The sequence below is a fragment of the Colletotrichum scovillei genome (assembly GCF_011075155.1).
Source record: "Colletotrichum scovillei strain TJNH1 chromosome Unknown Contig00002, whole genome shotgun sequence".
NCBI lineage: Eukaryota > Fungi > Ascomycota > Sordariomycetes > Glomerellales > Glomerellaceae > Colletotrichum > Colletotrichum scovillei.
Genome location: NW_023336260.1, coordinates 3,548,436 through 3,561,856, shown reverse-complemented (window position 1 = coordinate 3,561,856; position 13,421 = coordinate 3,548,436). Strand labels below are relative to the sequence as shown.

General features: G+C 54.7%; 5 protein-coding genes across 5 annotated transcripts; 2 read left to right on the top strand and 3 right to left on the bottom strand.

The window, feature by feature from the left end:
- Positions 1 to 115: 115 nt before the first annotated feature.
- Positions 116 to 1,375, bottom strand: HER10_EVM0007371 (RNA polymerase Rpc34 subunit; the record flags this gene model as incomplete). The annotated part of the gene is made up of 2 exons (XM_035476929.1): positions 116 to 1,016; positions 1,086 to 1,375. The coding sequence occupies 2 exons, from the start codon at positions 1,373 to 1,375 to the stop codon at positions 116 to 118; spliced, it is 1,191 nt and encodes a 396-aa protein (XP_035337361.1).
- A 1,952-nt stretch (positions 1,376 to 3,327) lies between these two features.
- HER10_EVM0009917 (ZIP Zinc transporter) lies at positions 3,328 to 5,751 on the bottom strand. Its single transcript, XM_035479388.1, has 3 exons — positions 5,483 to 5,751; positions 5,182 to 5,379; positions 3,328 to 5,040 (listed from the first exon to the last, which is right to left on the bottom strand). The coding sequence occupies exons 1-3, from the start codon at positions 5,517 to 5,519 to the stop codon at positions 3,887 to 3,889; spliced, it is 1,389 nt and encodes a 462-aa protein (XP_035337582.1). The 5' UTR covers positions 5,520 to 5,751; the 3' UTR covers positions 3,328 to 3,886.
- Positions 5,752 to 6,143: 392 nt separating this feature from the next.
- HER10_EVM0002859 (peptidase family M28) lies at positions 6,144 to 8,072 on the top strand. The gene is made up of 3 exons (XM_035472553.1): positions 6,144 to 6,575; positions 6,629 to 7,770; positions 7,823 to 8,072. Exons 1-3 carry the CDS (start codon positions 6,272 to 6,274, stop codon positions 7,946 to 7,948), a joined length of 1,572 nt encoding a protein of 523 aa, XP_035337003.1. The 5' UTR covers positions 6,144 to 6,271; the 3' UTR covers positions 7,949 to 8,072.
- Positions 8,073 to 8,415: 343 nt separating this feature from the next.
- Positions 8,416 to 10,605, top strand: HER10_EVM0010262 (fungal specific transcription factor domain-containing protein; the record flags this gene model as incomplete). Its single annotated transcript, XM_035479728.1, has 1 exon — positions 8,416 to 10,605. The coding sequence occupies one exon, from the start codon at positions 8,416 to 8,418 to the stop codon at positions 10,603 to 10,605; it is 2,190 nt and encodes a 729-aa protein (XP_035337617.1).
- Positions 10,606 to 10,666: 61 nt separating this feature from the next.
- On the bottom strand, positions 10,667 to 12,486 carry HER10_EVM0002523 (uncharacterized protein; the record flags this gene model as incomplete). The annotated part of the gene is made up of 2 exons (XM_035472229.1): positions 10,667 to 10,802; positions 10,856 to 12,486. The coding sequence occupies 2 exons, from the start codon at positions 12,484 to 12,486 to the stop codon at positions 10,667 to 10,669; spliced, it is 1,767 nt and encodes a 588-aa protein (XP_035336980.1).
- Between the last annotated feature and the right edge of the window lie 935 nt (positions 12,487 to 13,421).

The window sequence follows — 13,421 nt, the reverse complement described above, 5'->3', positions numbered from 1 at the left end:
TGTCCTTCTTTTTGATAATTCGTGCCAACGCCAATGCAATGCTTTCCATGATGAGAATCAACCAGACCCAACCCGAAACAAAAATTCAGTCCCCACTCTTCAACTTTCACGGGCCTTATTCCAGACCCAACCACCGCTGAAAATAGACGCAATTGCTCGCGCTCACAGGACCGCCCTCCTCGCAGAGCTCAAAAACAGGACACCGCCCGCAAGGAGCCTCCGTGTAACCGTTGACAAACGGCTCCGGACCGCCCTCGTCGTCCTGGCGGCCCGCCCAGGCGGTGTTGCTCTGTCGCGGGGCGCGGCAGACTCTGTAGCCCACACGACCAGACACGCGGATCGACTCGATGAGGCCGTCGAACACGAGCACGTCAATGAGCTTCTGCATGTCTTCCTCGCCGAGGATCGTGTCGCTCGTAATGCCAGACTGGGAGATGAAGCGCGCGATCTCCCGCACGGTGGGGTATTCTTTGAAGCCGGCCGGGAGGGGCAGGCAGGTTGGTTCTCGCTTGGGGGGTTGGACGGCCGGAGCGGGTTTGGTGTCTGCTTCGCTGGCGCCTGACATTTCTCCCGCGCTGCGCTTCTTGCCCTTGGCATCTGGGAGACCGCCCTTGAGGACGCCCTTCTTGGGCACGGCGGTGCGGGTGGCGGTGGACGAGGAAGAGGAGGAGCCGGTGCTGTGGTAGGTGCTCTTACGCTTGACGTAGTCAAAGATGACGCGCTGGATTTCCTCGATGAAGGCTTCGTCGAACGTCGAGTCGGTGAACCAGGGTCCGCCGGTGGCGCGTTCCGAGGGCCGCATGGAGGCCTTGATGAACATGCGCTTGTTGGGGTGCTCGACGTTCTTGAAGGGGGCGATGAGTCCCTTTCCTTGAAGCTGTTTGAGGGCCGTCTTGAGGACCGAGTCGTGCATGTTGAGGCGGTTCTGGATTGATTTGGACCAGATTCCGTCGCCGCCTGCTTCGTCGATTGCGCCGTAGACCATGCGCTGTTCGTCTGTCGTGCAGAGCTTGTATCTGGAGAGGAGGTTCGTTAGCAATGGCTGGCGAGCTTGACGCTGTCCAAGCATTGGGAGTGAAGCTTACTTTTCCGCATCTTCGACGGAACGCCATCGCCAGGCGAGGCCGGTCTGGGAGGATACGGCGATGAGGAGGCGGTCGTTTGTGAGGCTCTGGAGGCATTTCAAGAGGGTGACGGTGTCGCGGTTCGGGATCACGTCAAAGTCGAGGAGGTCGTATTGGGTGAAGAGCTCGTTCTCGTCGCCGGCCTTTTGAAATTTCTCGTACAGCATGTCCTTCCACACCTCTAGCTTGGAGTCGGTGCTCGAGGTCGTTGCCGCCGAGGGCGAGTCCGCCGCTGGGGGTGCGGGAGCCATTGCGGCTGTCTACGGCGGCGGCGGCCTGACTCGCTTTGGTGTCGTAATTATTTGTAGGAGGGTGCGATCGCGCAACGAGAATTGAAAGGTTCAGGGAGTCGGTTCGAGCCCAGCTGTGTCGTAGATGTGGCGGGGGACTTGCTGGTGATGTGTGATCGATCGGTGGTGGTGGGGGAGGTTGTGCCTGGGGGATTTTTTTAAGTCGTCCAGGGTCGTAGTCGAGTTTCGCGCGATCGAGGGGTCGTCGCTTTGCGCCGGCAGAGGAGTATGAGGTGCTGAATTGAAGGATCAAACTCCGAGTGCAAATTAAAGATCAATATCTGGTCGTCAATTGAATCGCATCAGCAAGTATTGTGTCGGGAGTGTCGATAGGAAAGAGAAGATTCGTCGGGTCGGAGCAGACGCCCAGAGAGGCGCTTCGCCCACGGTAAGGTGGGTGCGGTTGACTTGGGTCGGCGACGATGGTGGGATTGGTTTTTGGAGCTGCATCAGAGGTCGATCAGCACTGCGGGCAGCCCCAGGCCAGAAAAAAAAAAAAAAAAAGTAGCTGCCCCGCCTCTCAGAGAGAAACCATAAGGAACCTGCGCACCTGGCGGCACATCAAATCAGCCTTGCATTGGTGCCGGATGAACTGCGGGTGGGCTGCTATTGCGCTGGGATGGCCTGCTGAGGATAGGTACGTACCGCTAGCGATGGTGGAGCATCGTCGACGTCTTGTTGCAAAGACTCGGGACTCTCTTGGTCATGCTTGATATAACTTGGCACAGAAAGGATGATTGAATCTCACTTGAACTCGAGTCTCTTCAGATGAAGCACAAGAAATTATGGAGGTCTCGGCCAAAAGTTATGTGATCCCATCGCGCCTTTTCTACTTGAGTAGTTCTCCGAGTGAGTCACTGCTATGAATCCTCAAGGTCGAGACGACATGTCAGCCTGTGCCTCGATGATCCTGTGGCACAGCAAGCCCGGAAGTCAAAGTCAATATGACGAGACATTTCCTAGTTCTTCATTTCATCAAATGATGGCTGCGAGGTTTATGGAATGCAATCCCATGTAATGGGGGGCTGCGTTCTCACTGCAATTCCATCGCAAACTCGTATAGAAAATCATTAAGAACGCATCCTCTAAGCATGAGTTCGTCGTTTGATGTCCAAATTGTGACAGAATCTAACAGTTGAATTCCAGAGCCTTGATTTTATTTCTTTCACGCTACCATTGGTGTGGTTTTGCAAGAACTTTTGATTTTCATAGCGATTTATCAACAGGCTTATTCAACAATGCTTCTGAAAACGATTGATATCACTTCTTATCTCCTGAGCAGCCATCTCATGACTCATTTGAGATCTCGCAACATTATCGAACTCAAAAGCTTGGGCATATTGCTACTACCAAGGGCCTTGAGAGCTGTAAGAGTTGGCTAAACCTTTCATATGAAGTTGATTGGTTCAGTTGTGGCTCGTTTTGATGGAGAGTTAAGTTTATGTCGCTTTACTCAGTCCGGACGGTAATGGTTCCAGTACATCACACATTGCTCCCAAAAGACAAACTCAAATTTGACAGTAGCATCAAGGAACGGCCTTTGGCTATGTTACGTCGACATACTTCTCATTTCCACTAACCTGCCAACACAGATATTGAGCTCCTTGGTCTGACTCAACTTGCAATGGCTTACCTGGGTACATAAGACGATCAGTCGAAGTTTGCTCTTCTATCTCCCTCATTCTTCTTCTTCTTCTCTTGAGTTCTGAGACATTGGGCAGTCCTGTGGGTTTTCTAAAAAGGCTCGCGATTGCCATTGTCGTGAGGGACAGAACTAGCAAGGCCGTATAAGCTTCCATCATCCCAACTCATCGCTACGAAACGTCACACCTGGGAATCGATATTGAGGAAGAACGAAACTCAGGATGAGAGAAATATGCAAATTATCTGCCAAGGACATATCCCCGACCATCAAGGCATTTCATGTACACATGCACAATCCTGGGAGGAAGTCATGTACGGAACCAGTCCCGGCCCACGGACCACAAAAACCACACATAAAACCGGAGCACCGGTCCCCGCCCCACTTTACGGCAAGAAAATTGGTAAAAATCTCTTCACATCATGGCTTACAACCCTACTTAATGACTCAACCGGCCTCCACTTCCAACAAACCAGCAGGTCCTCCGGATCAGCTTCTAATAACCCGCCTTGCTAGCTCAATCGGTAGAGCGTGAGACTCTTAATCTCAAGGTTGCGGGTTCGACCCCCGCGTGAGGCTCAAATCCTCACCGCGATTGGCAAAGCCACTCTTCGGGTTAATCTTTTGCTTTTGGTTCGTCGTGGAAGGATGGTCTTGTCTGCTCTTCCTTGCTTTTGGGTATGTGTTATGCTGTATAGTAAGGGACCCACCTCAGGTAAAGAAAAGTCACCGGCAAGTCTCGTAACCCTCCTTAGCTTGTTGAGTTGGTCAAAACTAGTGTATTAGCAGTATTGCTTTGATGATATCTCGCTGTAGTACGCCCATCTGTTCTAGGCAAACGCTCCGACAATGGCCATGAGTGATGCTCCGCCAATCACAGCCATGTAGGCATTAAGCCGTTTCCGCCCCTGCAGAATCTTGTAGCTCTTCTCTGAGAGGAAATCTTCGGCCAGCAGCTGGACCAATCCAGCAAAGAGGAGCAACCCAGCCGAGATGGCGTTCATGAACCCAACCATCAGCAACCCGGTCTGGCTCATGGGGTCGTACAGATTATGCACGATGAGACCAATGAGCTGACCGAGCGGTGTCGTGCCTCCGAACGCGAGAACCATGAGCCACGGCCGCGCCGATGACCGCGGCAATTGGATGGCGGCGATTCGACTGCCGAGAGCGAGCCCTTCGAATGTCTGGTGGAAGCTGATGGCGATGAGGAAGACAATAAAGGTCGGGCCTGTTGCGACTGAAATAGCCATGCCGATGAACACGCTGTGGAAGAGAATGCCTCCTTCTAGTAGCAGACACTGGCGGAGGAGCTTGCTCTGCTCCTCTTCCGTGACGATCTGGGGTGCGCCGGGGGTGACTGTAATCTTTGGGCGAATGCCGGGTGAGCTTCGACGTCTGGGCTCGTCGGCGGGGGTCGGGTCCAGCTCATTGACGTCAAGGTCAATGTCCGATTCGTCATCGTCGTCAAAGCTATCTCGACCGTTGGCGAGGCTATCATTCGCTTTCGCACGCGTCGGTGTCGAGCTCGGCAAAGGCGATGCGCCGGCCATTAGCCCCTGAGTAGAATCCATATTATCGAGGCTGATGTCTTCCGGCCGGTGAGAGCCGTGTCTGTGCGATGCCAAGCTTCCCGCAGCATGCGTGTTTGCTGCAGAATGACCGCTGCCCTCTTCGTCATCCCAATACTCGTACTCGTGCGAATGGGAATGAGAGTGGCCGGCCCCGCGGGTGGCTAGGTAGGACTCGAGCGCGACGACGGAGAGTGCTGCTACCATGGCGATTAAGCCTGCCATCTGGGGATAGCCTTTGTTGAAGACGAACGGGAGACACGGGTCGGTGAGTGAGGTGAAGGCGGTTGGGAGGAGGTGGACAAAGGACGTTGCGAGGAGGACGCCGGTGCCGAAGTGCTGGCAGTAGAAGAGGATTATGCTCTGCGGTCGGCCTTTGGAGGTTCTTCTGGGGAGTAATGGGATTCCGCATGCTATCAATCATCAGCAAGCGCTCTTTCAAATGATATTCTACCCAGGAACGTGGGGAGAGCTCCTCCCGAGTGTTCCATCGCAGGCCATCATGGTCTCGCCAGATATCGTCGAGCTGTAGAAACCAGAAACGTGTCGCTTACAGATTGTACTCAGCGCCAATATCAAGATCAGCGCGCCAATGTGCAGCGCGGTATCGTAGGACTCCTTCCTAGATGAACCGCATTGTGGCTTCGTTGCTTCTGCCGCAGCAGCTTCGGCATTCGTGACTGGAGGTCCATGTCGTTTGGATAGTTCGGCGAGGAGGAATTCAGTTGGTATCGAGGCCCAGGAAGCGGCATCTTCGGGACAAGGCGTATGTTAGCGAAAAAGCCACATCGACATATCCAGCTTCGCATGGGGAACTGTCCCCCTCGCCGCCGGATATCTTGAGATTGTACATACCTCTTGGCCAAACTCCCGTGGCTCCTATATCACCCATTCTGAACAGCGGACGTTGATGATGTCTGGCACAATACCATGGCGGCTCTGCACCGGAGGAAAGATGCAGACGGGATGGTTCAAGAAGACAGAACCTAAAAACAGGGACAGAGAAGGGAGACGGATCGTGCCTCGTCTTCGTCCCAAGTCTGAGGTGCGCCCTGGGAAACGCGGGACCCGAAAGAAGTGTAAAAGTGCCCGGTGGTGAGCAGCACCGGGAGACAGGATAGGCGGGCCCTTTGCCCTTTGGGGGGTGCTTGGAGGGGGGCGGAGCTCCTGAATTGCATGGAGCTTCCCCCCCGGTCCACTGTGTCCTGATCTTCAACCCCGTGTCTCCCCCTATGAAAACATGCGCACACGGGGCCGCTTGACCCCTTGGATTTGCTGTTCAGCAGGGGTGACGGAGTCTCGGGGCCACCTTGACAGCTGCAATCTGCGCTAACAACGTAATCGCCCAGTGCCCTGGGGTTCTTTTGATCCTGAAAACGGCCCCCTGTGAACGCTGGGCGTTGATGTCTTATCGCTCATCCAGATTATGTCAGCCATACAACGATAAGATAAGAGCTATGACGAATGGTGGGCCTCGGCAACATGACTAACCGATTCGCGATATCGGTCGTCTATCGCAACAGCTCCCCAGGTCCCCCGACTGAGACCCAGTTCTGACCCCCCCAGGTCTGTGACACACAGCTTCTCAACCCCGTCTCAACCTCACCTTTGCAACTCAAGTTCCAAACTGAGGTATCGAATATCATGGCTGGAGCTCGTCGACTACAATTGGCCGGTTTGGCCCTGCTTGGTGGTGTGTCCGCCCTGCAGATGCAGATGCAGGTACCTGAACAACAAGCGCCGATGATTGCCGACGATGCGCCTGTCGTCGCAGCATCCCCGTCCACCGCGTCCTCGTCGTCTTCCAAGAAGCCCTTGGTCGAGACTGAGGCTCTTCAGGATACCATCAAGGCCGACAACCTGCTTGCGCGTGCCAAGGACCTCTACGATATTGCCAAGTTGGGAGAGGAGGAGTACAACCACCCCACGCGCGTCATCGGCAGCGATGGTACAACCGTCTCCCCAGCAACTTGCTATCTTTCGTGCTAACCAGTCGAATAGGTCACCTCGGAACTTTGGAGTACATCTACTTCGAGCTCGCGAAGCTGGGCGATTACTACAAGATCTGGAACCAGACCTTCCCTGCCGTCTCTGGCAATGTTTTCGAGTCGCGCCTCGTCATCGGAAACGATGTGCCAAAGTCAGCCTCTCCCATGGCCCTGACCCCGCCCACGAAGGATAAGGAGCCCGTATACGGCGACCTCGTTTTCGTCGAGAACAACGGATGCGACGCTTCCGACTACCCCTCCAAGGTGAAGGGCAATATCGCCTTCATCCGCCGCGGCACCTGTGCGTTTGGAGCCAAGAGCGAGCAGGCCGGCAAGGCTGGTGCCATCGCCGCCGTCGTGTACAACTACGAGACCGAGACTGTGCACGGCACCCTTGGAACCCCTTCTCCCGACCACATTGCCACCTTTGGTCTGGGTGGCGACGATGCTAAGCCCATTCTTGAGAAGCTGGGCAAGGGCGAATCCGTTGACGCAATTGCCTACATTGATGCCGTTGTCAACACCATTGAGACCACCAACATCCTTGCCCAAACTATCGAGGGCGACCCGGACAACTGCGTGATGCTCGGTGGACACAGCGACAGTGTTGCCGAGGGACCTGGCATCAACGACGACGGCTCTGGCAGCTTGAGTCTCTTGGAGATCGCCACTCAGTTGACCAAGTTCAGCGTCAACAACTGCGTTCGCTTTGCTTGGTGGGCAGGTGAGGAGGAAGGTCTTCTCGGCTCTGACTACTACGTCGACGTCTTGCCTGAGGAGGAGAACCAGAAAATCCGTCTCTTCATGGACTACGACATGCTTGGCAGCCCCAACTACGCGTACCAGGTCTACAACGCCACGAACGCAGTCAACCCCACTGGCTCCGAGGAGCTGCGTGACCTCTACGTGGACTGGTACAAGGCTCACGACCTTGCTTACACCTTTATTCCGTTTGATGGTCGCAGTGATTACGACGCTTTCATCCGCAACGGCATTCCCGGTGGTGGTATCGCTACCGGTGCTGAGGGCATCAAGACCAAGGAGGAGGCCAAGCTGTTCGGCGGTAAGGCCGGTGACTGGTACGACCCGTGCTACCACCAGCTGTGTGACGATGTTGGCAATGTCAACTTGACTGCTTGGGAGATCAACACCAAGGTGAGTTTTGCAACTTCTTGACTTCTATCCATATTTCTGACGTGTGTTCTAGTTGGTCTCCCACTCTGTCGCCACCTACGCCGTGTCCTTCAAGGGCTTCCCCGAGCGTACCAAGGCGGCTGCCGCCTCTACTTACTCAAAGAAGACCAAGTACCATGGCAGCAAGCTTTTCATCTAGGTGTGAGCAGTCATATTTTGTCAACGGTATGAGGGACTAGTGTACACTATCTAGCATATAGGGATTGGGGTGTATCAAGGTGTTGTGTTTGGTGTTGGTGCGAAGGATGGGGTTTCTGGCGCGCATTCATAGTATTACATGCTTCATAGACAACCAGTTTGCATTGAACGACGATGTCCGCCTTTGCGTGAGTAAGAAGAATGATCTCTATATACGGGTGTCCGATGGTCAATGGAGCTGTCAAACACCGATCCACCATTATAGAAAGCGGAGGCGGGGTGGTTGGTTGAGGAGCCCCGGAGAGCGGAGACGTTCTACCTTAGTTACCCCAGATTTCCCACCTCGTTGGATCCCACGCTCTTGGCATCCCTCATTCACATCCAACTTCTATACCATGGGAAATCCGCCTGAAGCCGACCCTTGAAATGCCGGACCTTCCGTAAATCACTGACTAAATATCGGACTCAATGCCCTCTGGCTCAGTCAGCCGGACCGGCGCATGCCAGCGCTGTCACCGCCGAAAGGTCAAATGCGACCGCGCCCGGCCGTCATGCGTACCTTGCTCCCGGATCAACGTGCAATGTACCTACGCCGCGAGGGAGCATCAGATACAACTTCGCCGGCAGGATGTCGAGAGGCTTGAGCAGCATATACGAGACCTGCAGGCAGAGAATGATAATCTGACAGGGAGACTAGCCGAGCAGCAACGTCAAGCAGACACCGCGGATGAGAGGCTTGCGACTCCGAATACGACGTCAAGTCTAGGGCTGCAGACTGACGAGGCTGAACCACCAGCTGCTGGGGGCGGCGAGATTGCTAGTCAGGTCATTCATTTATCACTCAGCGCTGGAGGAGGTCGAGACTTTGTCGGCTCGACGAGCGGGTTGTTCCTCGCCAATCTGCTACAGTCTCACAGCCAATTTTCCGGGACACCTAGCCATACTGTTGGCCAACACCTAAGCTCAACGTCGCGTCATCACGGACGTACGGGAAGCCTTGTGCCCAGTGGAGCTTCGACTTTGCCTCCAAGGAGCATGACGGTAGAGATACTAGATGCATACTCCAGTCACGACCGGCTTTGCTACCCGTTTCTCTCACCGAAAGCACTGGATCGAGCATTAGATGCCGTGTACGAGGTAGGACACTTGGAGAAGGCGGATCCGATCGACAGCTTTCTCGTCGACATGACTCTTGCCATCGGAACGGCGCAAGTCTACAAGCTGAACTGGAACGGGTTCTGGGATTCTGAGGTGCATTACATGCGTGCCATGACGCGCTTGGGCGATGTGCTCTCTCGAGGAGGCATCACTGCTCTTCAGGCCTTGCTTCTGATCTGTCAGTACAGGATGGGAACGACATCACACGATACGAGTACTAGCGTCTGGCACTTGATTGGGGTTGCGGCGAGGACATGCTTCGAGCTTGGCCTGCACAAGGCGTCGACGTATACCGTCCCTCCGGCACGACCAGGTGAGGAGGCGGATGCGGCTGGAAGACATGAAGACATTGAGATTAAGAGGAGGTGTTTCTGGAGTGTGGTATCGATGGATCGAATTGCCAGTCTCATTCTGGGACGGCCGCTGGCTATTCAGCTTGAGGATATCGACGTCGAACTCCCGCCCTTCGACATGCCTGGCTGCCCCGCCCCGCTTTCCAATTCCTTGTCGACGGCCACTTTTAGGACTCCAGAATGGCATCTCGGAACCGCAGTCTTTGTCCACATCGTGAGGTATCGATTAATCTGCGGCAAGATCCTCAACGTCCTCCACCGCAGTGCGAACACTTCCCGAGACCCAGTCACCTACGAAGACAGTCGAAGCGCCCTCGTCGAAGAGCTCCAGTCATGGCGTGAGGGGACGACGAACCTACCACTGATTCCCCCAGATGCGCCGCTCACCTCACCCGCCAGCAGGTCCAGTTTCCGCTCGGCGGAATGGTACAATCTCCTGTACCACAACGGGATCCTGATGCTGTTCCGCCCGTCTCCCACATTATGCGATGCCACTGGAAATAGCATCGTGCTACAACACATGTTTGACTCTTCGCAAGAGGCAATAAAGCTGTACGCCAACCTACATCGCTCCAGAAAGATCAACTATTCTTGGGTGACACTCCACTCCGTCTTCATCGCAGGGCTCTCCTACATCTATGCACTGAGAAATCATCTCCAGCACATACAAAGCCGGAACCCCGCGAATGCAAACACGCCTAGAGCTACACTACGAACAACCCCCACAATCAGTCAGGTGGTCAACGACACCCGAGCCTGCTCAAAAGTGCTGGTGGCGGTATCGGAGAGATGGGCCATGGCGCGCAACTGCTCTGAAGTGTTTGACCGCCTCAGTGACGCCGTTGTCGCTGATATTGTTGAAGCCCAAACTGGTCACGGTTCATCATCAAATGAGCCGGCTTATAACAACCAACCCACAGGCGAGACTGAACACCTATCTCAAGCTATGGACATGAGCCTCAATGATGCCATGTATGGTCAAGCCTCTGGCCAGAATTTTGTCAATATGACAGTCGACGAGACTTTACGAGATTGCTTCGGGGATCTGCAGAATATCTGCTATGACCAGTATCACAGCGATGCGATTGCTCAACTTTCCCAAGATTGGTTATTTGGGATGGGAAAAACTCCAAGTCGCTACTTCTAGCGTCATCAGATATTGAAGGCAGATACGTTCTTCCATTATTCGTACAAGCTGTCATTATAACTCAAATCCTGCCCCGCTGTAGGAATCTTCGCGGCACCTCAACGTATCGACTCCGTAGGTACTCCGCAATTCCCTTGCCCAAGCCATCTATCCTATCCGAGGATGCAATTCCTCCATTCAAGTTGTCCAGAATTCGGCTAATACAATCATCAGTCAACATTGATACAGTGAAATAAGCTGCTTGACTCACAAATGCACAGCACTGATCCCGGGGAACTCGACCCGTTCGACCCTCCGATCTGGATTATTCTTGTACCAGTCGTCACCCAACAACTGCTTGAGCCGACTCACGGTCAAGATAGTCCGCAGCCAGGGATACTCATCTTCATTGCGAACGAAGAAGCCCACGTTCGAGTTGTCGGCCTTGTCGCCAGAACGAGCGTGGACAATGCTGCCCAAAGGCGCGAACTCTGTGGGGCCCAAGGAGACGATGTCGATTGGATCTGCTGTGTCTGCGGATGGCCTCTCAATCTTGTACACCGCTGTGTTCTGAGGCGGAGCAACGGAAATCAGGTTTCCTGAGCCCAGAAGCATTTGGTGGTCGATAGCTGATTGTGGTATCAGCGCCGGGAACATCTCCATGAACGGCTTGGGGTCCATCGTTCGGAAGTCTAGCGACATGTGATAGCCGGGGTAACTCTGCATCCTCACCGCATAGATGGGAATCTTGAAGTCGACGGCCGCAATATCCTCCTTCTTTCGCGCTTGCGCAAACACACGAAGCTGCACGGTGCCCGCCTGCTGGGAGCTAGGGTTCCGGGCTTGTGATCCGTACTGCTCGATGCTCAACCTACTGAAGTTGCTGTCCTTGAAGAGGTATCTCAGCTGATTCTTCATCATGGTCACCTTCCCATCCACGTCAAGTCCGTTGATGTAGAACGTCGCCTCTGCCTGGTACCCGCCTTCGGCAGCGAACATGACTTTCGTTGTCGGTGGCGGCGGAAGGCCCTTGGCACCCCATACTCTAACGCGATCTTCTCCGGAATCTTTCTGCTCTTCGACGCGGACATTTGACAAGTCGGCCACTACGTCTGGGTTGAGGTAGAGGTGGCCCTGGAGCTCGTACAACAGCTGCGCCGTGACGGTATGCCGCGTGACATGGCCGCCGCCCTCGGTAGTCTTACTGATAACGCACTCGCCGTCCCGAGAAATCTCCGCCACGGGGAACGCGAGATCGATCAGCTCCGGGAGGAAGTCTTTGAAGCCAGAGAAGTTGGCGCCCACGACGTACGGCCCGCACTCAATCAGGTGCGCCGCGAGCAGGGCGCCAGCCAGCTCCTGATGCTGGTCCTCTCTCCAGCCGTAGTACCACGCCGCGGCGCCCATCACTGGCGAAGCATCGGTGCATCGTCCGCAGACTACGATTCGCGCGCCTGCTCGGAGAGCCTCCACGATTCCCCAGCACCCGATGTACGCGTTGCCACAACAGGGCTCGAAACCCCAATCGTCGAGGGTGGTTTCTGGATGATCCAAGTGCGGGAACGTCAAATCACCCCTTCGTAAAGGATCTTGGAGTAATCCAGAGACATCATCCCCCAAAACCGCGGCAACCACACTCTCAGGATACCCCTTTCTCTTACACAGCTCTTTAACCTTATCAAACAGCGCAACGGTATTGAGCGCCCCCGCGTTCGTCACGACGCGGACATCCTTGGTCATGATGTCGTCGATGCATTCTTCGAGCTGCTCGTAGAAGCCGTTCTCGTAGCCGAGGTTGGGGTCGACGTCGCGCTTGGTGATTGCGTTCCAGGCGATGTTCATCTCGGAGAGCCAGTCGCCCGTGATGACTTGGACGTTGCCGGAGCGCAGCATGCGCGCCATGGCGTGGGGGTGGTCGCCTGTTGCGCCGGAGACGTTTCCGATTCTAATGGGCGGTTTATCGATCATGTTTGGGTTTGTGGCTGTTGAAGGAAGGGAGACAGGGTAGAGACAAGAGACAAGAGGAGCAAGGCGGGGAGTAGAGGTGCAAGATATCAGAGAAGGGTAATATTAGACTTCAACGCGGTCCGCGGTATTATCATACAAGATTTCCCAAGCTGTCTGATTCATATGTGCCGACGGATATCTTCGGAATAACAGATATAACCGCAATCCGTTATGTGCCGACGGATATCTTCGGAATAACAGATATAACCGCAATCCGTCTTCTGGATTCAGAAGGCATCAGGAACCGCCGATTGCGGGCTCAGTACCTGCGGACCCAGCACCGGGCCAAGACCTCAAACGGACATCATCTGTCTGCATCATCCTACCGATCCATCGGGATCGCAACGGGCCCAATCAAAGTGGCATGATACCAACTACTCAGCAAGAAAGCTTCGATCCTCACTTGAGTCTCGTAGTTGATCACGGTGATCTACGCCCACAGGAGAGCGGCACCACATTCCGAAGCATCGGCGCGGCCGCCGAGGCCGAAAACTCCCCATAACTCTTCTCTCCCAGTCTCTCAACATTTTACTGAGAACCAACACGGCACATGGGAGCGTCTCAATAGGGGATTATTTGATTGGCTCAGTCTCCAGAGGGACGAGTAAGAAGAGCCATATCTGGCCCACCTAAACCATTCCCCAATACCACCATCCAGCGGGGAACTGAAGAGAAATGCCAAGGCGGAAATCTGGAGTTGGAGAGAGACGGCGGCTGGGCAATGAGAAGCCATGAATCCTTCGTGGCGGCGCGGGGACGTGGCCGCTCTCCAAGCTCCTCCAGGGTGTTATCGGCTTTCGGCGCCGCTGGCCGAGATGTGCTTTGCCGCT